Raw genomic sequence first — 24939 nt, 5'->3', positions numbered from 1 at the left:
AATTAAAGGTTAATTTCCCACACCTGTGGCTTTTTAAATTGCAATTAGTGTCTGTGTATAAATAGTCAATGAGTTTGTGAATGGTGGCCAGAACTTTTATGCTGCATTTTTATGCTTTTTGGAGCTTCAGAGTAATCCATATGACTCCAGTGGTTAACTCCATGTCTTCTGAAGCGATATGATAGGTGTGGGTGAGAAAAAGATTTGTTTTTAAGTCCTTTTTTTACGATATGCATGAAGAATGCGAATCGCCTAAAAACAAAAGAAGAATATGGAAGTGAAAGAGAAAGTGGAGTTTTATAGTTAAAGGGGCATTCAGTAGTTCTCTAGCTAGCGTTAGCATTGCTCTTCTTCGTGTACTTTAAGTACTGGTACGACAGTGGTGTTAGACGCAGTACTGCCATCTATTGATGTGGATAAGCATGATCGTCTCTGTTGCCCCAGCCAGCTTTGGAATGTCATTTGCATCTGGAAAATGTCAGAGTTTGAGGTAATTTCTGAGGTAAAGTTACTGACTACTATTATAATATAATTGATTTGCCTAAAAAAAACCGTCAGAATCAAGCGAACAGACTTCTAAATTTAAGGAGATATTATTATTGTCCCTCATCTGAATAATTTTTGGACACTGTCTACGTTTCATGTTATTTCCAGAGACACTTATTACCTTTTTTAGAGAACTGCTTAGCGTGAAATAAACTTCAATTATCTAGCGATAGAGAACGTTATAGTATAGGAAAGATTAGAATTGTTTTTGATGATCAAATTTAGCATGTCCATGAATGCTGTATTTGAACTCGTTTTGCTTCCAAACAAACCAACATCATGGTTTACTCAAAATCCACAACAATCACTGTGCCAAGCTACTAAACGAATGAAGTATACCATTTCATAGAGGTGGAGGTATATGGGCCCCTCTTACTATAGCTATGATAACAAAGAAAATAAAATTACATGTTGCTTTCCAGCTGCGTTTGTAAACACCGCCGAAAACGGTCCATTACTAACATACGCTGACTACACACGTAATTTTAAAAGGTTTGAGGGAAACTTGAATGAGTTTTCTGTAAATTCCACTGATGCTATTTTAGAGTGGTCTAAACAATTAATAATGTCTTACCTGTCCAACAAAAAAGAAGCAACATGGGCATCACTACTCATGTTTTTCTCCGTCATCAAATATTTCCATTTTGTGTTTGCCGTACCGATGTTTACTCTAATTTTTTGCCTTTACCGGTCTTTCTGTCTTCTTGCTTTGGACCTTTTTCGCTTCTTCGTCAGTACAGCTACTGAATCTCCTGTTGTCTCTGCTGCTAACGCATGATAATAAGTATATTCCACTGTATTCATTTTGATCTTCGCATCACCAAACAACACTGCGCTAAGCATAGACACACATATCTACATAGGCGGCAGCCAATGAGTGCAAGGATATTCTTCTTCGACGTTTAGTGAAATACAGCGGATCATGTCATTTCAACATAGCGAAGCACATTGAAGGGGTGACCCACACCATGTATAATAAAAACACTTTTTATAGAAAACTATTATGAGTACAGTCTTCATCTCATGTGAGTGTACACCATTCAGATCACTCTTCACAAAAACACAATTCATTTGTTAATGTGTAAAACTTTTTAAATTAGCCCCAAATTACTGTATGCACCTTTAAAAAGGACTTAAATATTGATCTGTTTCTCAACCACACCTATTGTATCACTTCAGAAGATACTGCATGGTTTTAACCATTGGAGTCATATGGGTTAATTTTATGCTGCCTTTATATGCTTTTTAGAGCTTCAAAGTTCTGGCCACCATTCACTTGCATTGTATGGACCTATAGAGCTCAGATATTCTTCAAAAAATCTTTGTTTGTGTTCTGCAGAAAAAAGAAAGTCGTACACATCTGGGACGGCATGATTGTGAGTAAATGATGAGAGAATTTTCTTTTTTGGGTGAACTATTCCTTTAAAGCTATATCATAAACATAAATCTAAGCATACAGAAATAGATATGCCAACAACAGCACTGGTCCAAACTTAACACAATAGCGAGTAACTCACAGTTGTGTAATGCTGAAAGATGTTTCATATTGCATTTCTGCAGCACATCAAGAAGAGCAATGCACAAACACCTCTGAAACAGTCAATTTCTAATGGCCCAGATTTAAATCACTGTTACTCTTGCAGGCATTAAAAAACCGTCATCAAAATTAGCAGAGGGCTGCAGCTGGCACTATCTAACATCATCTTTGCAAACACAAGTGTATCCAGTGATGGACACTTATGAACCTGACACTGGCCTGGTGCCATACCGCCAGCAAGGCATGATTAAGGCAACCAGTAGGGCAACTGATAAGTGAAAAAAAAAAAAAAAAAAAAAAAAGACCAGCTGTCAGCGAAATCTTATGTGGGATTTTCTAATATTGAGTGCATTTTTTAACATTCTAAAAGTCACTGATTTTTCTCCAGGGTTTAAAGGTGAGCAGCTGTCACTAATTGCTTAAAGGTAAAGTTTACCCAAAAATGAAAATTCTGTTATCACTTACTGACCTTTATGTTGTTCCAAACATGTATGACATTCTTATGTAGAACACAAAAGAATGAAACATGAGGGAGAGTAAATAAAGAAAGGATTTATATTTTTGAACAATCCCTTTAAGGTTTCACTAGGCATGCCAAAAATGCCTAAAGTGTATCAATTTAAGCCACAATTTAAGTTTTTTGAAATCTAGACTCAGTACTGCAATAGCTCAAGTTAACCAATCCTTAATGCATTTTCAAAAATGTATTAAGGTTCACCCAAGGTCAGGCTGTGCAAAATGATGTGATATGTGGAGGTTCCCAGGGTACATGTAAACAATGGATGCTTCAGCAGAATTTGTCCCATGGGAACATACTGCTGAATCTGTAGCGTGACCAATGTGACAATACAGGGGTGGATTGTTTGCTTTGATTAAAGGAATTCAGGCAAACTGTGTATTATTCCTGACATGTGACGCTCTAAAAACGTAAAAGTTAATAACTGGTGAATATTGGCTACAATGTGTGCCAAACTAATTAAACAACAACTGAATAAATTAGACAACCCCCCCCCCCCCCATTTTTTTCACTATACCTTGTGCTAAAAGAATTGTTGTTAGGTGAATTATCAATGTAACAACTGTTCAATATGTCTTCATATTGGACATACTGTGGGGGTCCAAAGTCTCAGACCACTAGAAAATGCATTCTTGCTTCATTTTATTCCCTTACCACGCACCCCATTGAGAGTGAGAACAACTAATCGCAACCACGAGGAGGTTACCCCATGTGACTCTACCCTTCCTAGAAACTGGGCCAATTTGGTTGCTTAGGAGACCTGGTTGGAGTCACTCAGCACATCCTGGATTCGAACTCGCAACTCCAGGGGTGATAGTCAGCGTTGATACTTGCTGAGCTACCCAGGCCCCCTAGAAAATGCATTCTTTTTTAATTGTTACAAATTATATGATCAGAAAAACTATTTTAATGTTATACTAATGAGGAATGATGAATGTAATGAGGAGGGTTTTTTCCATCAGTAACAACTTATTAAACCCTAAAACTGGCTATTATTCTTTATTTACAGGTTTAAATAATAATAATACAAAATAAATAAAATAAAAAACTCTGATTTTCAATGTGGTCTCTGACTTATGGACCCCATTGTAGGTGGCAAGCATTAGGCACTGTCGGAAATCTGCTTTATATATTCTCTTCGAGGATACCAAGAGCCCTCTAGTGATTAACTCTGGTAATGAGGAAGCAGTATTTCATCGGTAACAATATGCAAGCTCCCGCATAGAGACTGTGAGCACAGTGTCTTGTTTGTTTGCTTGCTTTGCCAATATATTCTTCTATTAAATGACAAGTAAACTAAAGGACATACAGATTAAAGATTTTGCACTGATGGCACAGACCATTCAATGTATTTATTTTTTTTTTTCAATCAGAACACAAGATTCAGGTGTGTTTATTTATCTCCTACCTGGAACTATCTCAAAAATATGCCTCCCAGGTTCATCAGGATTGGCTATCAGCTCATTGACTTGACTACCCTGTAATTGGATACAACCCTGAAAGGAAAAAAAGAGAGAAAAAGCAACCTTAGACAGTGAAAGGAGCATGTTCAGTTTGTACACAGTTTTACAATTTTTAAGCTGTTTTATCTATTAATTTATTAGCTGAATGAAGAATTACTCTCCAGGATAACTGGAGATTAATGTATCATTAAGCTATTAACTGATTGGTTGTGGCACCTCAGGGAGCTGGTTTTCATTGGAGATAAGACAGTGTGGAGTTTTAGTTGTCTGTAGTATGCATGGCCCTATTTTACGCTGTAATTAGCAATGCTGAGTCATGCACAACTAGACCCAACCACAGTCAAATAATAAATTATGCACCATCCTCTTTTAGCTCATCCTTTACTTTGCTGTCCCAGCATTTACAGTTGTGCTCAAAAGTTTACATACCCTGGCAGAAATTGTGAAATTTTGGCATTGATTTTGAAAATATGACTGATCATGCAAAAAAACTGTCTTTTATTTAAGGACAGTGATCATATGAAGCCATTTATTATCACATGGTTTTTTGGCTCCTTTTTAAATCATAATGATAACAGAAATCACCCAAATGGCCCTGATCAAAGGTTTACATACCCTTGAATGTTTGGCCTTGTTACAGACACACAAGGTGACACACACAGGTTTAAATGGCAATTAAAGGTTAATTTCCCACACCTGCGGCTTTTAAAATTGCAATTAGTATCTGTGTATAAATAGTCAATGAGTTTGTTAGCTCTCGTGTGGATGCACTGAGCAAGCTAGATACTGAGCCATGGGGAGCACAAAAAACTGTCAAAAGACCTGCGTAACAAGGTAATGGAACTTTGTAACTATGTAACCTGTAACTATGCAGGGGTTACAGGTCAGTCGCTCTGTATCTGCTAAATGCTTTGACTTACACCACAGAAGGGCAGGATGTTCCCAAATTAGCTTGTCAGGCTAACAGCATGCTGATGTTATCCTGGTATAATGGGGATGGTGAAAGGCTACATAAACTTCTCTGACACGGAGAGACTCAAGAGCATAAATTTTTAACTGATTTGGTTGTTTAAAAAGGCAGTATTAGCTGGTATTACTTAAAAAGTTCCACAATATATAACACATAAGAGATGTACAGTCAGCTAACCATTATTGCAAAATAAACCCAGACAAGATGATCAGAACCTGACAGACAATGGAGGGGTCTTGATTCACGCCGAAGAGGTTTATATAAGGGATAATGTACAGTCAGTCAGTTGTTTTCACAAAATAAACCCCGACAGGGTGATCGGGATTTGTATCAGCCTGAAAGGCGTTAATTTTATGATTACAACTGGCTGACTGTAAATTATCCTGCTTATTACATAGCTTACTAACTAAATAAATAAATGGGCATAAAATATTGATTTGCATTGAAATTATGTAATTATGTGAGAAGAAACAAATCGCTGAACAGCTGAAATCTACCTCTGGTTTGCATCGGAGTTCTGTTGGTGTTTATTTTGTAAATAATAACTGTCTGACAGCTCATTATCCAGCCTATTACAAAAATACAGTACTTGCCAAATAAGCAAATAAATGGACATGAAACATTGATTTGAGTATAAATTATTTTATTAGCTTACTTGTAGGGATCAGACAGTGATCTGAGAAGCAGGAAAGATGGCTCAAATACCCGGATGAGCGGTCTGATACATGGATGTGCGGTTGTAACTCAGAAATAAAAGACTGCTAGATGGCACCATTGACCAATCAGAATCGAGTATTCCAGAGAGCCATGTAATAATTTGCGATAATGACCAGATTTCTGTACATTATCTCGATTATACACAGTTACACTGTAAAAAGTAAAAGACAGTAAAAATGCTACAGTAAAAAAACGTTAATTGGTTAACGGGTAGTTACCTTAAAATATACGGTAACATTTTTTAATATATTTAAAAAGACAATACATGCAGTTTTACGGTAAAATTTGTAAAAAAATATATATATATATATATATATATTTTTAATATAAAAAGTATGATTTTCTGTATAATTAACAGTAAAAATGTATATTATGTTTAACAAGAGAGTACGTGTACTTTTTACGGTAAATTATTGTTAAAAATTACGGTAAAAAACAATTATCGGGCGTTCCCAGAATTCCCTGCATGACCCAGTATTTTATGGGAATAGTTATGTTTCTTCTTATTTTTAATATCAGTTACATACATTGGGGTGTTCTGTTTTATATTTGATGTAGTTTAGTTAATATTTACTGCATTATTGAGTGATATATATATATATATATATATATATATATATATATATATATATATATATATATATATATACACACATACACACACACATATATATACATATATATATATATATATATATATATATATATATATATATATATATATATATATATACATATATATATGTATATATATACACACATACACACACACATATATATACATATATATATATATATATATATATATATATATATATATATATATATATATATATATATATATATATACATATATATATGTATATATATACACACATACACACACACACACATATATATATATATATATATATATATATATATATGTGATACCCTGATGGTGTTTAGTGTTTATGTGAGTGAAACTGAGCACTCTCTCTACATGTTTATTGGTCATTGCTCCAGGAAGGGCCTCTACTGACGAACTTCATGTCATCATGTGCTCTTTTGTAATTACTACGGTGATTAACAACACTGTAAAACATTTCTGTAATTTTAACAGTAAAAGACTGTAAAAATGCTACAGAAATAAAACGTTAATTGATTAACAAGTATTAACTGTAAAATATGCAGTAAAAAATTTTAATATATTTTAAAAGACAATACAGTAGTTTTTACAATAAAATGTTGTAAAAATTAATTTTTTTAGATTGAAAAAGTATGATTTTCCTGTATAATTACTGGTAAAAAAAAAAAATTACAAGTTTAACAAGAAAGTACATGTACTTTTTACAGCAAATTATTGTTAAAATTACAGTATAAAGCAGTAATCGGGCATTCCCACAATTCCTTGCGTGACCCATTACATTTCATTATATTTTATAGGAATAGTTACATTTCTTCTTATTTTTAATATCCGTTACGTACATCGGGGTGTACTGTTTTATATTTGATGTAGTTTAGTTAATGTTTACTGCATTATTTTAATTTCCCATGCATTACCCTAATGGTGTTTAGTGTTGTGTGTGACACTGAGCACTGTCTCTACATGTTCATTGGTCATTGCTCCTGGAAGAGCCACTGTTGGTGAATTTCATGTCATCATGTGCTCTTCTGTAGTTACAACAAATACCTTATAAAGTAAAAAGCAGATTTTTACAGTTTCAGTAGGCTAATAACAAGTTTATGGCATTTTTCTTTTTTTATTTTTTTTTTTACTGTAAATTTAATAGATTTTATTTATTTATTTATTTTACAGCGCCATCGTGGTCATGTAAATTACAATAGTTTTAAACTGTAAAATTTACAGGTTGTTCTGTAAATTTGTTTACATTTTTACTGTATTTTTTTCATAATTATTCTGGCAACCACAGCTGCCAAATTTTTTTTTGTAAAAACAACAGGATTTTTTTTTTTTTACAGTGAATACATTATAAAGTGAAAAGCAGATTTTTAGAGTTTCAGAAGGTTAATATATTAAGTTTATTATTTAATAATATAAATGACGGTAATGCACCGTAAAATATACAGGCATCAAAATTACATCCTGTAAAGCCTGAAACGTGGTTACCGTAATTTTTACGGTGAATTTCTGGCAACCACAGCTGCCAGTTTATTACCGTAAATTTAACAGGATTTATTTTACAGTGTACTTACCAAATAAATACATAAATGGGCATGAAATATTGATATGATTTGAGAATTTGAAAAAATTCAAATAAAATTTCAAACAACAAAATTAGAAAAACATTTTATGTACTGTCAAAAAGAGATTGCAGAGTGATACGAGATACATGAAACTAGCCCAGCTATGTTGTTAATTAGTTATCTGAGACAACAATTAATACAAGTAATTCCGGGTCTGTGGCGTAATGTTATTACCACAACAAAAAATTTTTTTTGACTTGTCCCTCCTTTTCTAAAAAAACCCCCCAAAAACTGGGTTACAGCAAGACACTGGAAGTGAATGGGGCCAATCTGTAAAATTGTCAGTGTTTCAAAAGTATAGCAACAAGACGTAAACAATATGTGTGTTAACATGATTTTAGTTTGACCTTTTCTGTGTAATGTTATATCCAACTGTACAACTCTGTTGCTTAAACAACTTTACAGCTCACATAATACACGTTTTAACAGAAGAATGAATGTAAGTGCTTTTATAAAATTATAACCTTCACATTTCTGTCTTTAAACCCTCAAAAACTGGCCCCATTCACTTCCATTGTAAGTGCCTCACTGTAAACTCGTTTCTTTTTTTTTTTTTTAAGAAAACGAGGGACAAGTCGCAATACATTTTTGTTGTAATCAACATTATGCCACAAATGCTGTCGAATGAGCTTAACTTGTATTGAACCTGGAATATGCCTTTAATACAGTTTAGCAGTCATTGTACAAAAATATTGGACTACAGCATCATGCAGCAACTAATCTATCAGAATAAAATATTCCAGAGAGCTGCATACTGAATTATTATAAAAATACCTATGCATATATAATGTACAGTATAAAATAACAGTGTTGTCCCTCCCACTGATACAGCTTGAGCTCTGGCCTTCAAAAGCCTGTAGATAGTACTGGATGTATAATAGGTTGAGGGTTGAACTATAAAATCATGTCATTCTCTAACATCAATGCTTATATCACAAAGAGGAATAACATATTGATTTTTCAGAGGTAAATATATTGATCAGATTTGAGATAAAAGGTAAAGCTCCTCCCTAAATCTATTTTTGCAACATTTAGTGCCACCTTGTTCAGATACATCAGTCAGATTTTATCATGATTAACGTCTAAGAAACATAATCTATGTTTAGACTGTAAGCTACCTGTGGTTTGGTTTCCTCCTCATCCTTGTAGAAGTAGAGCTGGTCAGTTCGAAGCACGAACCAGCGCAACTGCCAGTTCTTCATGATGCTGCGCTGTTTTTTAAGCCAGCCTGCTTTCAACACCCTCTCCTGTAGGCCTGGAGACGACGGCCTGCTGGAGCCACGGGAGAGCTCCCCCATGACCATGCTCTTAGATCTAGCTGGAAACGTAATCACACACACACACACACACACACACACACGGTTCAACTGAAGTTACATTTACATTATACAACCTATTCTGAGCTGTTAGGGAGTCCTGTCTCATGCAGAGCCCAGTGTCACCAGCAGCTGCATTATACTTGTGGGCTGGAAGTGAAAAATCAATCCTTTCTTTCCTATGTGCTGAGAGCAGCAGGAGAGTTGTAAACAGAGTGCACTCCCAAGTTTCCTTTGTATTGTTCAGTATGTCTCTGCATCTCTCTGGCTACGTTCACAGATTGCCAACAGTATTTACTAACAGGTGACTCTTGAATTGTCCTGTTCATCTAACATCAGCTTACAAGTGGCCTTCAAGTGGAGTTGGAAATATCACAGTTACGAGTTTCGAAGACATGAATGACCAAGCAAAGCCGTATTTACCATTGGAAAACTCAATGGCACACAATGATCATGGGGTGTCTTGACTCAGATGCAAGACCTTCCAGGTCCACTTTAAAGGACTATTCCAGGTTCATACAAGTTAAGCTCTATTAACAGCATTTGTGGCGTAATGTTGATTACCACATAAATTAAATTCTTTAAAAAAAATTAAAAAATAAATAAATCTGGGTTACAGTGAGGCACTTACAATGGAAGTGAATGGGGGCCAATTTTTGAATGTTAAAATACTCACTGTTTCAAAAATGTAGCCACAAGACAAAAATATGCATGTAAACATGATTTTAGTGTGAAACAAATCACTTAACATTTTCTGTGTAAAGTTATAGCCAATTTTTTGTTGTCATGACAATGTAATGTCTAATGTCAACAAACCCTAAAATGACTCTAAAAATGACAATTTAAACAACTTTACAGTTCAAATAATACACAAGTTTTAACAGAAGGATTAATGTAAGTGCTTTCATAAAATTATATGCTTCACATTTCTGTGTTTAAACCCTCCAAAAATTGGCCCCCATTCACTTCCATTGTAAGTGCCTCACTGTAACCTCGATTTTTGCTTATTTTAAAGAAAAGGAGGGACGAGTCAAAATTATTTTTTGTGGTAATCAACATTATGCCACAAATCCAGTTGACTGAGCTTAACTTGCATTGAACCTGGAATATTCCTTTAAATCAGCAAGAGTTACTACTTGGATAGAGCCGTTCAGTTATAACGTACATGAAATTGTAGCCCAACCATGAAGGTTAATTTGCCTTTTGAGTTTCCTCTGGAATTTTTGATTCAACTACTAATTCATGTAGTACATTTTCTAGCCATGGGAATTTCCAGTGAGTTTTTAGAATGGTGGTTTCCAACTATGAGCAAAATAAGGTTTGTGGTTAACATTATTTGAAGAGACTTTCACATTTTGTTCTTCAACAAATTACACACAGTCATACCTCAATCATGAATTTTGAAACCGATGTGTCTTTTTGAAAGATGCTAACAGGTTGCCACATTTTCTAATAATGTTAACCAAAGACCATATTTTACGAAAATCACCATTCTTAAAACCCAACGGAAATTCTGATGGCTTGAAAATGCTAATTCTCTTCTGGGCTTTAGTAGCCTACTAGATGAACGAATGATTGAAGCCAAGCCCCTTTTCTACTCTCACGATAGTTGTGAATAACACCTGTAACTAAAGTGACAGTGACTAAATAAATATCAAAGATGGTGACTTCCATAACACCGGAGAGTCTTATCACAACTAGATAATGCTATTTAATTAGCAAGTCCAATAGACAGAGTTCATCCATCTAAAACCTAATTAATCGACAATGGCTTTAAATGTTTGATATGTTTCCTGAGTGTAGAGCACAGCATTTGGGTTGTGCCCAGACCACAACACTGATGGGAGCAGCTCTGGCGAGAGACAGCGACTGAACTTAATCCTTCGATTGACACACAGCTCATATCTCAATCTCTGTGAGTTACTGGAAATTTAAGGGAGTCACTATGGTTATAAAATTCAGCTGCCACTCTCAATTATAACCGAACTTTGTGGGAACTTAACAATATTTAGCACTCTAAAACAGGACTGACAATTGTATTTGACTGCTGTGTGAACATAGCCTCTCTGAATGTCTGTGTACCTCCCTCTGGGTCTTTTTCTTTCCATTTTGTCCCAATGCTCTTATTTGCTAAGTTATGGCTGATAGAGGGCTGCATATGCTGCCACTCTGATTCAATCACTATAAGTAATGGAAGCCTCATCAGTGTTAATGTACACCTCACAGCCATATGCAGAGAAATAGTAAGAGAGTACAGATGGGAGGAAAGCCCCTCCAATGATCCTGTCCTCTGAACACCAGTCTCCAGGGACACACAGAATGATGTTTCTCCTTATTACCAATAAACCTAGCTGCCAACTCTCAATAACATTGCAGCTTGCAGGAGGGACGAGGGGGGTAAAGCATTATATTTTTCCTCCTTTTGTTTCTTTTCAGCCCTGGTGAGATGATCGAATCTAAAAATACTGAAAGTCTGAACAGGTCCATGCATATTTCATTCAGACTCATTTTAGAATGATAGAGACCAATTTTTTGGCTGACTGTTCCTTAAATATCCCTTCTGTGCTCTGCTGCTGAATGAGAGGATATTAAGGCGAATTAAGAATTAAAATCAACAATTAATCTATGCCTAAAAGGATCAGACTACTTAAAATAGCCATGTGATAAAGAGAATCACATTAAGGATTTCATACAAGACATTGTTTTATGAGGACACCTTGAGCATGGCACAAGGAACAGAATTATAATGAATCTTGTGTAGCTCTCTGGTTTAGACTATTCCTTCTTGCTGAAGCAAGCTGACAATCATTGTTATAATACACCATTTCGGTCCTCTGTTAGATTATAGCAATAAAAAAGTACAAATAAAAAAAAAGTGACCTAATGCAAGACCCTATACAGATGTGCTGCGAAAAGTTAACTTTTCCACCAGTAATATGTACGACATCAGAACAAATTCACATCTGGGTAGTTGACGCAAAATGCGTCCATGAACATTTTTATAATGAACAATAGGATTTTAGGGCAGAACAACAGGGTTTCATGACAAGAGTTACGTATATGAACCAGCAATCAATGTTATTATGATTTTTCATAAATTTAACCCATAATCCAAACTTCTGCTAGTAAGGAAAGAAAACATTGGAATTTGGAACGAGATGAGGGAAGGGTGTTACAGGTTATTGACATTATTCAATTATTTTGTATTGCATAAATAAATATAGAATGTGTAATCAAATTTGTTTACAGACTTTTCCTAAAAATAAAGTGTTGGATAGGAGACTAGATAAAATGCTATGCCTGTATTGTATCAATTTGAAATTCTGTTAACTGATTGGTTGGTCGGATTAAAAGTCTTAGCTTTCGTACGAGCCAAGTAGTACGATATCTTACGATTTCGCCATCTTGTACAACTTATGCACAAGGTGTCTTGAAACTATGTGCATTAAAATGTATATTAAAATACTGTATTAGTCCAGCAGTGTGACAAATGTCTATTTTTAATACACATATTCCAGGTATTCGTATTTAATATGATGTAATAAAACTGTATACATCACAATTTTACATGAATTAGCATGTTTTTGTTTTTTTGTTTTTTTTACAATAGTATTAGATTGAGTCTAGCATGTCACACCACAGCACATACCAACTACCCATCTTCAAAAGTGTAAATGTAAACTGTAATGCAAAAAAAAAAAAAAACCAAAAAAAACAATCTGTTCAATGTGCCACACATCCAAGTAATCAACAGAAAAAATAGTGTAAAACATCCTGCAAATAACAGATTTTCAAAATGGAAAGGCACATGTCTATCCACTTAATGTTCTGACACTCTGAATGAATTAGACCTGGCAATGTCTCTGAGCCTGCTGTGCTGGAATATGTGCTGTGGTGGCTTAAAACACTGAGAACCTGAAACTCTCATCAAAAATGACACAATCCATACCCGGGATGACAAATGCATCAGAGAGCAGATAGGCAGTGTGCTTTAGATGCTCTTGTCAGCATTATGTTGCACAGCAGGGTGGAAATCAATCCACAAATAGCCTTTTACAGCAAGACAATATGACTGCTGGAGCAGACAAGTCTCTATTCTCCATTCAGGGAGGAAAGAATCAGAATAACCATGCAGTGCATAATAATTAAACTTTAAAAAAATAACGTATAGCACCTGTGGAATTAATCAATAATTAATCTAAATAAACTGTAGTTTATGTACACTGCAAAAAACATTTAGTCAGGTAACAAAAAAAAGTAGTATGGTCTCAATTACAGGGTTTATTCAAGTCAAAAGTATTACATATGGCAGAATCAATCTGACTATATTAGGTTAAACCAACAAAAGTCATTTTTAAGATCATGATCAAGTAAAAATAAATAGATCCTTAAAGTAACTGCATGTTATCACTTTTACAGTGAATACTATTTGCCTCAATAGTATAGCATACTCATGTAGGCTATTGTCAGCAAGCTTTATTACATACAGGTGGAACTATGTTTGACGTTCAGCTGTTATGATTTATTGTACCTGCAAGTCCCCTGATTCTAAGTGTCCAAACTCCAATACATCATGGACTAAGAACAGAACACAAGCACAGTTTATCGATTTTTCTGTATCACATATGACAAAGAGAAAGCACACTGTAAAACACTGTATATGAGGCACCACCAGTGTGTATCAAGATCCTATCAGACCATGAGAGCACTGACTGCATCATTACTTCCTGGTTAAGGAGAGTGGGATCTGTGACACAAACCACTTACACACATTAACCACTCTAATCAAGCTGAAAGATGTTACTAAGCAACCATCCAGTGTATTTGATGACTGCCTTATGACCTTAGAGATTTAGCCTACTGTCCTCACCAGCCCATCACCATGCAATGAGATCATCAAAAAGAGAGCCTCATTTTCAGCGGAGTAAGAGCCGGGGTGCAGCCGAAGCAAACAGAAGAGGGTGCTGGTAAGGATGGGAGTGGATGACTGATGCAAAACACAGCTGGGCAAACAGCAGTAAAAAAAAAAAAAAAAAAAAAAGAGCATCAGAGAGAGGCAGATCCTTACCTTTCCTCGTCTGTCTAATCTTGGGGCTTAGCATGGTGTTCATAGCTTAGTAACACTGTCCTCCATCAACATGTTGGGATCTCCACTCTCCTCTCTTCCTGAGCCTCGCCCTGTTGCACCTCCTCCGCCTGCTCTGGACAGCATCTCTCTCTACCTCCCTCTCTTTCTCTCTCCCCCTCCCTCTCCCCATTTGATGTCCCACTACACTGAGCGGCACATTTCCCGGGCCCCTCCCACCCTTTTCATGCAGAGGCAGTTGGAAGAGACAGACCTCTTGCACAAGCTCAAATCCAGCCTTACCCATGATTCATTATTTATCCTACACCACCCAAATTAATTCCATGGTGGGCCAGCCATTAAAGGCCTGGATGATTACACTCAATAATTCAGTGAAGCAGAAGGGCTTCTGTCATTGCCCCCCGCTCTACCTCCTAATTGCCTCTTTAGTTTGGTGAACGTATCTGCATGTGCTGTTGTTACACCCGAACTTATCCTCATTTTAAATCCACTTCCAAAAATAAAACAGTTGGTTATAGGAATAGTTCACTATTATTTACTCACCCTCATGTCATTCTAAACCCAACATAGTGACAACTCGTAATAATTCATACAAGATGGTGAAATTGCACGGTATAGCATGACTTGGCTAATACGAAAATGTACAACTTTTATTCCAAAAGAGACCAACCAGTCAACAAACAGAATTTCAAATCGATACAATACAGGCATAACATTTTATCTAGCCTCCTTTTTTGCCGATTTCGACATCTTGCGCTAATTATTACGACTTGTCACGAGACCGACCTGCATGCTGTTATTTTCTGTGCAACACATAAGGAACATGAATGTGAATGAGATTTCAGAGATTCGGTGGAGCGGAGGGGAAGATTATCAGTGAATGAAGACTTTGTTTCACACAAAGCTATCCAATAGCTGTAAAAAGACTTGGAATATAGCGCACAAATTGTATGGACTACTTTTATGCTGTTGTTGTTACATTGGTCACTATATACTGTTGTTATCAGAAAGATTATCCAAAATTTCTCTTTAAAAATAAGACAGCACACTGGTTTGGAATGACACAAGGTGATGTAAATAATTATATAAGTTTCATTATAAATGCTCGCAATAATCCTAAGCCATAACGGTATCATGAATGTTACAAATAAGTCAGTTACAAGATCCTGCACTACCAATTTAGATAGTATGAACCAAGAAGATTTAAAGATAATTACCTAAATACCTCCATCTGCTCCTTGGTAGTGAATTTGCAAAGTTCTTCATTAGGACGTCTAATCTAACATCTTAATGTATTTGATGTATGAAAATAACTGCCTCAAATCTCTGTATAAATAGAAGAACCACAGATATGAGTGTAAAGTTCAACAATGTGACATCTAGCTGGTGACTCCCACTCGATATCTTCAGGAACTGATGGGAGGAGAATGATTTAAATGAGTCAGAATTCAAATGCAGAAATTCAATCAAATCTACATCTTAAAAAATGTGTCCACATAATCAAGAAATAACAAGAGTGATGCTCAGGAGCAGATTACGTAGTTATTTGTCCCACTTAGACAAACACTACGAGGTCAGTATTTGCAACTCAATTCACAAGCTCTGAGTAGCAGCTAAAGTCTCAAAACATCTGTGCTTAACTGCAATGGAGAGGGACATTTATAAAAGCTGAGACATGTAAAATGTGATGAAAGTCGGTGGATTCACAGGAAATGACGACTGGTAATGGAGAAGTGAAAACAGTTGTGCAGTGTGGAAGTGCCCTTTATTTTGTCCTTATATGTCATGTTAGGTCTGTGAAACTCATTGCCATTTCACTCAGATCAATGATATAGGTCTGCAGATTTCCCCACTGAATGGTATTATGGCAACAAAATCAATGGAAAATTAGCAGCAGACTAAACAGTCCTCACAGATGATTAATGATGGACACACATCTTAAAAGCAGGGCTGGGACTGCAGTACTGAACGCTTCACAACATGCTGCTCATACACTCATAACAGCTAAAAGAGAAGGAACAGAGAAGCAGTCCAGCTCTAAGTATTCCTATCTATTGAACAAGATACATCTATAATAATCTATAACAAACCAAATTTAGAAAGAAGGTGCATTTAAGCTGAAAAGGCCTGGTTTAACGATTGCGGGTGGTTGGCAAAAAGACGCAGGACACCCCGCCTCCCCGAAGTACAGCGTACAACATTATTAGTGATTTATTCCCAGTCTTAAAACAACTTATATTGCTGTTACATAGTAATTATGCTATTATAAGTTTTGTATAATAACAAGAATAATATTAATAAAAATTATTTGAACTACAACAATAAATGACCAGGTGTCTATTTTCATTGTTTTCTTTGTTTTTTTTGTGAGGCTCTCATGATGCTGTTGTATTGCATTTTCATTCAGTTTGTTGACTTGCTAAATTACCAGCACTTCAAAATGTTAAAATATAAAAAAGCAAAACCAAAATATATCTATAGTGTAAAAGTATTTTATTTAAAATATTTCCTATAAGAGTACAAATAAATAACATTAACAATACAGATACAATTATGAAGTAGGCAACATTGACCTTTGTTTAATTCAAGCATTATTACAGATATTCATAATTGTTTATAAATGTATAATAAAACTTGAACAAAGTACAAACATTTGCAAAGGCTTCACATCACAGAGAACATTTCCTGCATCCAACATTAAATTATATTATTCCAGGTTAAATACATTTGATGTAATTGTTAATAATTTATACAATAATTTTGACTGAAATTTTACATTAAAAATTGTCCTATTTATGTAAAGAATTTGCATGCATTTTTCAGGATTTTTTTTATTTTGAGCATAAAGTTGTCTAAATTGAATTACATATAATTCTGGTAATGTGTTACTGATGTATTTCCTGTGGGTAGATCTTCTCTATGTACAAAGTGATTTGTGGATAGTTGTATCACACCCCTTCCTAGCAACCTTACGTTTTACACCTGTTTCACACCGTACGCCAAAGCAGTACATACGCAAAGCTGCAGTGTACCTACACCTACAGACTTGTGGTGAGCTTCCACATTGTCATGCAGCAAAATCACAGTCAGAGCTACAGCTTTTTACAGAAGATCAAGAGGTTTGTGTGTTACTACATTGAATATTTCCTTTATTAACAGACAAATTATAAAATGATTATTGTTAGTCGGCCATTCAGAGTTACTACGAACTTGTTCACTTGTTCACAAAAGATGAGGGATCACGGTACATACAAATGGTCATTTTTCTAAACGGAAGGGAACACAAACACCAAAGTGTAGCTATAAATTGCTTAAATCATCTGTTTTGATGAAAAGAAAGTGTGTTTGTGTACCTGTCACTGCGTGTGGAACTTGCATCAAGCCCACCAGATGTCTGATTTCAAACAGCAGGTGTGAAGTTCATTCCAGTATTTTATATTGCTTCATAAAAGCCTACATTGCAAAAGATTACGTGGTTAAATAGGTTTGTAGTGCGTTTTCATTGTATTATGGGCGCCAGAAAACTATATGCACTGCTTACACACTGCTTTCGCATGTGGTGTTAAACAGGCCAGAGTGGAAAGATGTTGAAAATTGGAAATAACTTTGAAAAGAAAAAGACTGAAGAAAGAAAGAAGAAAAATGGTAAGTGATTCGATCACCTTAATCTCAAGCTTAAAGCCCCATTCACACAGGTCAGGGATTTTGTCCCTGGATGCGACAGGAAACCATTCATTTTCAATGAGAGCAGACCGGCCTTTTTGCTTTAACCAGGAACATTCTATTAATACTTTAAAAAAGAAGAGAGAGGGAGACTGTGATGTTGCTTTGTTAATTCACAATAAACCCCAGACGAATCTAAAATGTCTATATGACAGAGTGAAAGTGCTGCTGGCTTCTTTTCCCCTCAAGCAGAAAAGAAAGGACTGTAGCCAAACGTTGTCTTTTAGAAGGCCTCTTGTGGACGTACCTCCTAGAGTAGGTGGTGGTCCCCATGGAAATGGCATCAAGCTGCTCACTTAGCAACCAGCATTCCCAGATCAGAGAGAGGATGTTAAACAGAGTCAACAGTAGGATCCAAGCATCTTTTCCAGCCATGGTTCCCCAGTCAGAGAGCTGCAAACCTGACAGTTTCAGGTGGAGGTAGTAAAAGGCACTGCAGATGAAGATGAAGTGAGCCATTACCATGGCCATGATGAAGAGGACAAAAAGACGGTGGTTGTCCCGTCCCACACACTGATTGAGGAAGAGGCAGTGGTGGTCGTAGTCTTGGATGCACATGTCACACAAACGACAGTGTTTGCAGTTTTCCACTTGAATAAGCTGTAAGAAAATGGCTTGTGCATTTCTGAATTTGAATTGGATTAATTTCACATTTCACAGACTGTAACAAGGACAGAAAGCAATTCATAATCTCTAATAAAGAAGAGGAAAGTCTGAAAATGAGACTTATTTAACCATCCAAAATAAATGACAATCCAACCACACAATTTTATATACAGTTATAATTTTTGTGCACCTTTAAAAGAAGAATTGTGTGTCGAAATGCGTAAGTCAGCAAACACATTCAGACCCAGTGGAGACTAATCATTCTCTGTGGAGTAAAGAAAAAAACAACAACAAAAAGAGAGAGCTCACCTCACAGTAAATACAGAATCTGTCTGGGCTCTGGTTGGCTTCTAGTAAGTCTCCAATACTGGAAAACTGGGCATCAGTATCAGCTTCTTTGAGTTGTCCTGGGTTCCGGTTTAAAACTTTCCAAAGAAGTGCAATGAGCACACACATATGGAAAAATGAAATGTGTAAGAGGGTATAAGCTGGCCAGAAACGTGAGCAGTTAAGGGAATGCTACAATTCAACACTGTAAGGAATTCAACTTTTGAAATTAGTTAAAAAAGATGACATAAGCTGCTCTCAAAGGATATTAGGTACAATTTTATAAAGAAAGCAGGCTGTGGAATGAATTATGCCCGCAGTCAGTGTTCCAAGGTAAATAGGGTTTGGTAATCTAGAGTCCAATAAAAACCAGAGGAAAAAAAGGACAACTTAGTGCCATTAGAAATTATATCATCATTGATACAATTTGAACGATGCAATACAATTTCCAAATATTGAATCATAACCATCTAACCTCTGAAAGCTGCTCAATCTGTGGTATTGTGAAAGAATTACTTTTGCCATACAAGGGAAAAGCACCGCTGCAAAGATGCCACCATATTCTCCAAGAGCTGCAGCAATAATGAGAACCGCTGCCCCACTGAGAGATGGCAACAGCAGCATCCAGAAGTACAGCACTGCAGAACAGATCATTTCATGGATAAGTATTACAGCCAATATATATGACTATACAATAAAACCAAAAGAAATGCAAAGCACAGGTACCATATGAGTCTTTAGGTATCAGATCCTTTGGTCGTTGGCTGAAATGCGTCAAAATCCTGGAGAGTTGCTGATGTCTACACAAGTAATAAGAGAAAAAGCTGATTTAGAGGATCTCATTCTGATGTAATGTAAATGGAAGTACAAGAGATTCCTTGTACTACTGTACAAAAATAACATCAGTGAAGAGAAACAACTATACTTAAAGGGGTCATGACATTAGGAATCAAATCTTCCATTATCTTTATACATGTAAGAGTCCATTGTCCTGTAAAAACACAGTGCAAGTTTCAGAACTCAAAACTTCCTCCTCACTGCGAAGAGCATTTATTGAAATCAAGCTGCCAAAACGACTCGTTCGCTACTTCCTCCACATTGTGATTTCACACTGTGATAGACATTTGCATCTAACACCTTGTCTACACCAGGCATGTCCGTTGACGCGACACACCACAACAGCTTGAGGCTGTCTACACTGGACGCGTCAACACGAACGTTCTAAACCATTTAATTTGTGTAGTAGCACCAGCGCGTGCAGAATAAAATGGAACACGACACCCACTTATTGTCGTGTGATGGATGCTCCACAACAGACGCTTCCAGTGTAGACAGAATCATTGATTCTCATGGGGTTCTATTGCTTTTGACGCGTCGCTCGCGCCCGATGTAGACAGGGTGTAACCCGCCTCCGCAACAAAAACAATCATCAATGCCTACTTTACCATCTCACTTCCACAGCCCGCCCAGTAGTGGTGAGCAGTGAGATGGCAAGGAGAGAGAGCAGGTCAGTCAAGAGCAGAGAGCCAATCATGACAGTGGGCATTTCCTGTCAGGTCTTAAAGGAGAAGCAACACCAAAATCGAGGGTCAGAATGAGGGTGGAAAATGATCATGTTATAAGACTGTTTTATTGTGCAAAAAACATTACTAATATCATAAATGGACCTCAAGGAACATATTACAATAATAAAAAAGGCATGTCATGACCCCTTTAATGAATGGTTTTTTTTCCCCTAATTTGGCATGCCCAATTCGTGGTGGCGTAGTGACTCGCCTCAATCCGGGTGGCGGAGGACGAATCTCAGTTGCCTCCGCGTCTGAGACAGTCAATCTGCGCATCTTATCACGTGGCTTGTTGAGCACGTTACCGCGTTGACCTAGCGCGTGTGGAGACTTCACGCTATTCTCCGCGGCATCCATGCACAGCTCACCACGCGCCCCACCGAGAGCGAGAACCACATTATAGTGACCACTAGGAGGTTAACCCAAAGTGACTCTACCAACCCTAGCAACCGGGCCAATTGGTTGCTTAGGAAGCCTGACTGGAGTCACTCAGCACGCCCTGGATTCGAACTTGCGACTCCAGGTGTGGTAGTCAGCGTCTTTACTTGCTGGGCTACCCAGGCCCCCCTTTAATGATTTTTATTTAAATAAAACTGTCTGGATGCCAAAATGACAGCACCAGTAATCTGAGAATGCAAAGAAGTATGAATCCAGCTAAAGGATGCTTTGATTCTTTCAAAGTATACTCCACACATATACAGTTATGCTTCAACAGTAATGCAAATCACTTCAAAAAATATTCTTGGATTTTTCCTGACTTCACCATGTAAGTTTTATTTATATCATTCTTCAAATATTCTAGTCTGTGACAAAGTTGGGCAAAAACTCTAAAACCTGAAAATCAGAGTTTTTGAATCTTTCATTTGTTCTCAACAGACCTAAAAGTATTCCCTCGATTACAGAGGTCTAGAGGTGTGAGGCCAGTGTGGTTTTTCATGTGTAAAATGTGGAGTCCGGCACTCTTCAACAGTAGCCAGCACACCTCAATCATGCCTTTCTCTGCAGCCACGTGAAGTGCTGTCGCCCCCTGGTGGTCAAGTGCCTCTGGTGTACATCTCTGGTAAAATATTTAGCGGAAAAATGGCTGAAAAATCAAACGCCACAAAAACACAAGCACTAGCAATGAAAATATTAAATACACCTCTGAAACAAAAAGCTCTGATTTCTGACAGTGTTACAGCCGAAGACAAATACAAGCTTTAAAGCGTCTAGGAGCTTACGATTAAAGCAAATTAATGTAAGCCACTAATCTCAGTCTGCTCTATTTGACAAGTGAGAAAAATTTCTACCAGTAACTACAAGAAAAGAACAACCATTACCCAGAGTCTTAGTACCATTTCCAATTACCTATTTAGCAACTTTGCCTTTGACGCTCTTACTTTGCTTATTAAAATGTAAATGTTAAAAAATATCTTTAAAATCTTACTGTCTACTTTGTTAAATCTCCTTATGGACGATTACAGAACTTCCACCAGATTACAGGTGTCGTTTTGATTCTCTCTTTCTAGTAATTATGGAAAGTGTAAAACTAAATGGTATGGAAAAAAATAATACAAACACTTTTTAAATTATGTACAAACACCAGTGGCTGTTTGAGAGAGCAAGTGCTGTAAAGTAAAAGAGCTTACATTTGCTCTAAGGAGATAGCGGACGACGTCAGTATTGCCCGTGGAAGCTGCCAAATGCAGTGGTGTGACCTGGTAATTATCTGCATCTGAGAAACGGAACATTCCAGTCTCCCACAGGTACTGCATGGCAATACTGATGGGGAGCAAGAGACAGAGAGAGGAATATGAAGAACAATATACTGATATACGCAGCACACACCAAAATTAAAAGCAAACCTATGACTCTTTTTAAAGGTTTTTAAATAGTTTACCCAAAAATAACAATTCTGCCGTCCTTTACTCACATATATGACTTTCAATAATACAGAATTCTGTAATGTTAAATTTGCACTCTTGCACACAATAAAAGTGAAAGGTGATCAAGACTTCCAAGTTTGATTTTCAGTGAATAACTACTTAAATTTAAACGTGTTCCTCACAAAAAGCTAATAAATGGCTTCAAAAGACTGGAAATATAAAACTTGAGTCATTTGGACTACTTTTATGGTCCCCACCCACTTTTATTGCATAGGAAGAGAGCAGTGTGAACATTCTTCAAAACCTTTCCTTTAGGGTTCCACAAAAAAAATAAAAATAAAAAAATAAATCACATGGGTTTGGAACGACGTGACGGTGAGTAAATGATGACAGAATGCTCTATTTTAACATGAACTATGCCTTTAACGCAGAGTTTTCTACATTACAAAACACTTGGCTGTGAAAATGCTGCAGCACTAGTGTAACAGGTTGAACACAATACAGCCCTGAAGTTACTTACACGCTTCCACCACCAACTGCATGAAGAAGAGATGTTTTCCCTTGCTCATCTACTATGTTTAAGTCTGCACCATGCTGCATCATTTTGTGCATGATAGATATATTGCCATTTCTGTTACAGAAACAAACACAGCACAGTAAGTCTGAAGCCAAATTGCAAAACAGAGGAGAATAGTGTCTTTCAGAAGCAGTTATGAAGGATGCTTTCATATAACGCACAACATAAGATGGATGAGGTCTACCATACCTGCAAGCAAAGTGAAAAGGAGTTTGTCCTGCATCACAAGGGATGTTCGGATCAGCACCACTGTTCAGCAGAAGTTCAGCCATTGGACGATTTCCATGGAGAGCAGCAAAGTGGAGGGCTGTGAAACCACCCCATCCTGGAAAAATTAGTAAACTTCAAAACATGCTGCTGGATACACGGACCAACAATGCAACTTGACAGATGAGTATAAAGACGGATTGATCACTTGAGCATAGACATGCACTAAAAAAAAAAAAAAAACAACAACAAAAAACTTGTGTATATTGTGTGTATAATTAGGCTACTACAGTGATTGTATTTACTGTAAACCATAATACACTATCAAAAGATCTCATTAAAAAATAAGCCTTGTTTAATTCCTTTGTGATGACAGTGGTGGCTAAAACCAAGTTTTATACTATTTTATTGTAGTATATCAATAACTGTAACTATGGTATTTTAGAGGAAAATATGTTTACCAATGTAAATCATTGCAATTGGGACACCTTGTAAAAGCGAAACAGGTATCAGACTGACACGATATCACTCGAAAAGAGAAACAGCAAATGCATGACAAATAATCGCATAATTAGGGCTTTTCTCCATGAATAGATAATAAAGCAAACGATAGGCGGTGGAAGGAATGGAAAAACACCACCTACATTAATCTCCACTGACTTGAACAGGATCAGGAAGGTGAAAGTGAAATGTTAACAGTCACTGTCTTTCACTGAGGATCAATTACAGTTGCTTTAAAGCCATAAGACAAATGCACTCACCTTTTTGTTTCAAAACACCCCGATCCTGCTGTATTAAATGAGAAACTCGATCGATTTCACCGCGCTGAATCGACTCAAATAAACAACTTCCTGCAGCAGGCGAAAGCGGCATCATGGTACCATACATTTACATTTACGCCTTCTTTAGACTGAAGAAACTACTGGGCAGTTGGAAGAGAAACATTATAAAATAATACTACCTTTGTTGTTCTACTGTAAAGTCTACTTGCACAAAACGATAACCCCGTAACATGCATGTATCAGTTATCAGATAAGAGAGTGTATCTGGTAATATGTTAATATGCGGTACTGATTTGGGGAAAACTCCGCCTCTGGTTGATGTTCAACCAATGAACTGAAAAGAAAAGCAATAGCTTGGCTCTGGCTAATGTGTTCGTCCAGGGGGCGCTCCGTGGCCCCAAAACCAAATTCCCAATAATATAAACGCATTAAAATATCAATGTATTTGACTTAATCACAGATTAGTCGTTTGAAATATATAAAATATAAGGGTTGTTACATGGTATGCAAAAAAAAATAAAAAATAATAATAATAATAAAAAAAAAAACAAAACAAAAACGTTCATGTAAACACAAATGACTGTGATTGGCCAATCCTAACCAGCGCAGGGAAAAGTAACAGGTATCACATGACAGTGCTGTCTGCGCAGCTCCAGGAGCAGATACGGGTAAGCCAATAATAAATTTTAACATCGATTTAATATAAAATACACAATGAAGAGTTAAAAGAGGGAAACCATTATTTAGACCCACTGAACCGAAATAATTACAGACAACTTCCAAGCCTCGCCCATTTTATACTTTCGTCTTATACGTTTCTGCAGTAACTTGATTTACCCACTCGGTTCTATTTCTGGTTTCAACCACTGATCTATATGTGGTTTCAAC

At 36.5% G+C, this 24939-nt stretch overlaps 2 protein-coding genes across 3 annotated transcripts in view; both read right to left on the bottom strand.

The window, feature by feature from the left end:
• Positions 1-15762, bottom strand: part of LOC127413970 (rho GTPase-activating protein 22-like) — a 38610-nt gene extending 22848 nt beyond the window's left edge. The window contains exons 1-3 of one of the 2 annotated variants that reach the window (XM_051651568.1): positions 15617-15762; positions 9116-9315; positions 4009-4096 (exon numbers count right to left, since the gene is read on the bottom strand). In XM_051651568.1, coding sequence (XP_051507528.1) covers positions 4009-4096; positions 9116-9315; positions 15617-15665 — 337 coding nt within the window. In that variant the 5' untranslated portion in view covers positions 15666-15762. Of the gene's footprint in view, positions 1-4008; positions 4097-9115; positions 9316-14381; positions 14551-15616 lie in introns of those variants that run through there. The other variant, XM_051651569.1, reaches the window with a different exon arrangement.
• A 1125-nt stretch (positions 15763-16887) lies between these two features.
• Positions 16888-24544, bottom strand: LOC127414250 (putative ZDHHC-type palmitoyltransferase 6). The gene is made up of 10 exons (XM_051652145.1): positions 24031-24544; positions 23252-23387; positions 23006-23116; positions 22249-22381; positions 21499-21677; positions 19782-19855; positions 19531-19693; positions 19325-19407; positions 19038-19228; positions 16888-18722 (listed from the first exon to the last, which is right to left on the bottom strand). Exons 1-10 carry the CDS (start codon positions 24155-24157, stop codon positions 18267-18269), a joined length of 1653 nt encoding a protein of 550 aa, XP_051508105.1. The 5' UTR covers positions 24158-24544; the 3' UTR covers positions 16888-18266.
• Positions 24545-24939: the final 395 nt, after the last annotated feature.

Source organism: Myxocyprinus asiaticus, chromosome 23 (assembly GCF_019703515.2).
Source record: "Myxocyprinus asiaticus isolate MX2 ecotype Aquarium Trade chromosome 23, UBuf_Myxa_2, whole genome shotgun sequence".
Classification (NCBI taxonomy): Eukaryota; Metazoa; Chordata; class Actinopteri; order Cypriniformes; family Catostomidae; genus Myxocyprinus; species Myxocyprinus asiaticus.
Note: the sequence above shows the minus strand (reverse complement) of the source record. Positions and strands in the feature narration are given on the sequence as shown.

Coding starts and splice junctions, on each gene's coding strand:
- LOC127414250 (XM_051652145.1), bottom strand. CDS start 24,157: ATGTATGGTACCATGATGCCGCTTTCGCCTGCTGCAGGAAGTTGTTTA. Junction 22,382..23,005: donor GCAGTTGGTGGTGGAAGCGT/GTAAGTAACTTC, acceptor GCTCCCCATCAG/TATTGCCATGCAGTACCTGT. Junction 19,856..21,498: donor AATCGAGGGAATACTTTTAG/GTCTGTTGAGAA, acceptor TTACTTGTGTAG/ACATCAGCAACTCTCCAGGA.